This window comes from Haliaeetus leucocephalus, unplaced genomic scaffold (assembly GCF_000737465.1).
Source record: "Haliaeetus leucocephalus isolate CR32 unplaced genomic scaffold, Haliaeetus_leucocephalus-4.0 Scaffold162, whole genome shotgun sequence".
Lineage (NCBI taxonomy): Eukaryota > Metazoa > Chordata > Aves > Accipitriformes > Accipitridae > Haliaeetus > Haliaeetus leucocephalus.
This window is the reverse complement of record NW_010972598.1, coordinates 15,699,465-15,701,770: the sequence shown is the minus strand read 5'-3', so window position 1 is coordinate 15,701,770 and position 2,306 is coordinate 15,699,465. Positions and strand designations below refer to the sequence as shown.

Here is a 2,306-nt window from a genome sequence, read left to right as displayed (position 1 = left end):
AAAAGGAGCAAGTCCCCCCCGGGGTGTTGGGGTGCTCACGGTGACAGCAGCGTGTCCCAGCTGTGCCCAGCCGTAGAGGTCGAGCAGGCGGTGGATGCTGCCCACCTTGCACCTCATCAGCCGCTCGCCCTTGGCCAGCGCTGGAGCCTCAGGGCCGTGCAGGTCATTGATGGGGGTGACAGCCGCCAGCCCTGGGGACATGTCACGCCCCCACCCCTTGGTGAGTGGGAGATGAGGGTGGGGGGGGAAGTGGGTTTGACCCCAAACCCCGGGGGTTTCCCAGGGAGCAGAGGGCTACTGAGCTGGGTTTGGTGGCCATCAAGGTTTGGTGGTCCCCCAAAACCTTGGGGACCCCCAAGGTTTTGGAGGTGGCTGGTTGGGGTCTGTGGAGTGACCCCCCCCTCTGTCCCCGTGGTCCCGATTCCATCCCTCCCCCTTTTCCCACCTTTTCTACTAGAAAAAAAAGGAAACCCAGAGCCCTGCAGGATGTTTTCTCAACTACAACCCCATAAATTAAGAAAAAACCCTCAAGAATTTCACCAAACCATTCCCTTTTTCCCCCAAAAAGCCCTTGGTGGGCGTGGCCGTACCCATGGGCGAGGTGGGGAGGACGGCGGGAGACGTGGTAGCCATGAAGTCAGCGATCTGCCGCAGGGCCCAGACGTGGGACGAGTTGTTCCCCTTCTTCATCTGCTCCTGGATGAGGCTCTCCAGCTCCTCCCTGAAAGACTGCAGCATCCCGGCCCCGACAGTGTCACCTCCCCCGGGGAAGGGACATGGTGACCCAACAGGGACCCGACTGGTAGCAGCGGGGTGGGGGCACCGCCGGATCGTTGGTGGCAGCATCACTAGCCTGGTGGCACCGATACCACTGGCTTGGTGGCATGGTGATGGTGGCATCACCGGCTTGGTGGCATGGTGATGGTGGCATCACCGGCTTGGTGGCAGTAACACCACTGGCTTGGTGGCATGGTGGCAGCGGTGGCACTGGCAACTCAGTGATAGCAGCACCATGGGCTTGGTGACGGTGACATTGCCAGCTTGGTGGCACTGTGGAGATGGCAGCACCATGGTGATGGTGGCACCGCCAGCCAGGTGGGGACGTGCCCTGAGCCAACACGTGGTGGCATTTGCTTGGGGACAGGAGGGATGGGGTTGGGGATGGGGTTGTGGCCCCAAGAGGTGCCACCCCTCACCGGGCTCTGGAGGATCATGGTGACCCGCTTCTTCTGCTCCATCATGTTGAAGTCCTGCCGCAGGTCGGCTGCCATGTTCCGCGCCCGCAGGTACTCGGGGTCGTCCTCGGCCAAACCCTCCAGATAACGGGGCCCGGGGGCAGGGGGCGAGGGCAGGGGCTCCGGGCTGGCGGCCATGCTCATCCTGCCGGCTGGACAGACGGAGTCAGTCCCCGCCACCCTCACCCCCTCCAAAAATACGGATTGCAAAGAAGCCACCGCAGATATCCCACAGCTGCGCCCCACAGATAAGCCCTGGCCGGCCCCCGCCCTGCCCGAAGGCACAAACCATCCATGTGATGAGTTGGCAGGCAGGGGACACTCAGCCGGGGGGGTCCCCCACTGCCTGCACCGCCTGGGCTCATTTATTCCCGCCCCCCCCAAGGAAGCAGCAGCTGAGAACGGGCAACTCGGTGCACCGATGGGAGCAGCACCAGCGACACCCGCCTTTGGGGCGGCTCCCAATCCGGGCCACGCGCCACCGAGGGGTCGACGCCACGGTGCCACCGCACGTTTTGGGGACCGATCCCAGCCGCTGCGGACCCCGAAACGCCGATGCTGACCCTCACTTCCCTCCCCACCATGCACTGGCTGAGGGCATCTTTGATGAAGCATTTTGGGAGGGGGGGGCTGCTGCAAAGGAGCCCCCCAAAATATGGGGGGTGCACATAAGGAGGAGCCAGTTGCCCAAACCTCAGCTGCTCCCCCAAATCCAGGGGGGCACCCCCCAACAAAGCTCCCCCCCCATTACTCAGTGCTTTCACCGATGCAAAAGCAGCCCCCCCCACTCACCGCAGCCCCCCACATCCCCCCCAGTTTTGCTGCTCTGGTACCAACCTGGGTCAGCGGGAAGCAGGAAGCCTTTTTCAGGCTAAAATTCCCGGGGGGGGCTCCCACGGTGGCCCCCGGCCCACGCCGGAGGATGAATGTCAGGCGATGGCGAGATCCTGAGCATCCCAGCAGGATTTTTCCCCCCAAGGAAAAGGAGGGAGAGCAGAGGGGTCTCTAAGGGCCCCCCCACATCACTGGGTGCTGGGGCGGGGGGGTCATCCCCAAGCTGCACATCCCCCC

The 2,306-nt window shown here is 63.6% G+C and overlaps 2 protein-coding genes across 3 annotated transcripts in view; one reads left to right on the top strand and one right to left on the bottom strand.

The window, feature by feature from the left end:
* ADD2 (adducin 2 (beta)) overlaps positions 1 to 1,436 on the bottom strand; it is an 8,245-nt gene extending 6,809 nt beyond the window's left edge. Inside the window, exons 1-3 of one of the 2 annotated variants that reach the window (XM_010562904.1) lie at positions 1,197 to 1,436; positions 591 to 729; positions 40 to 191 (exon numbers count right to left, since the gene is read on the bottom strand). In XM_010562904.1, the coding sequence (XP_010561206.1) occupies positions 40 to 191; positions 591 to 729; positions 1,197 to 1,379 (474 nt within the window). In that variant the 5' untranslated portion in view covers positions 1,380 to 1,436. Of the gene's footprint in view, positions 1 to 39; positions 192 to 590; positions 917 to 947; positions 982 to 1,196 lie in introns of those variants that run through there. The other variant, XM_010562905.1, reaches the window with a different exon arrangement.
* GCK (glucokinase (hexokinase 4)) overlaps positions 1 to 2,306 on the top strand; it is a 251,262-nt gene that overhangs the window by 207,643 nt on the left and 41,313 nt on the right. The window lies entirely within an intron of this gene.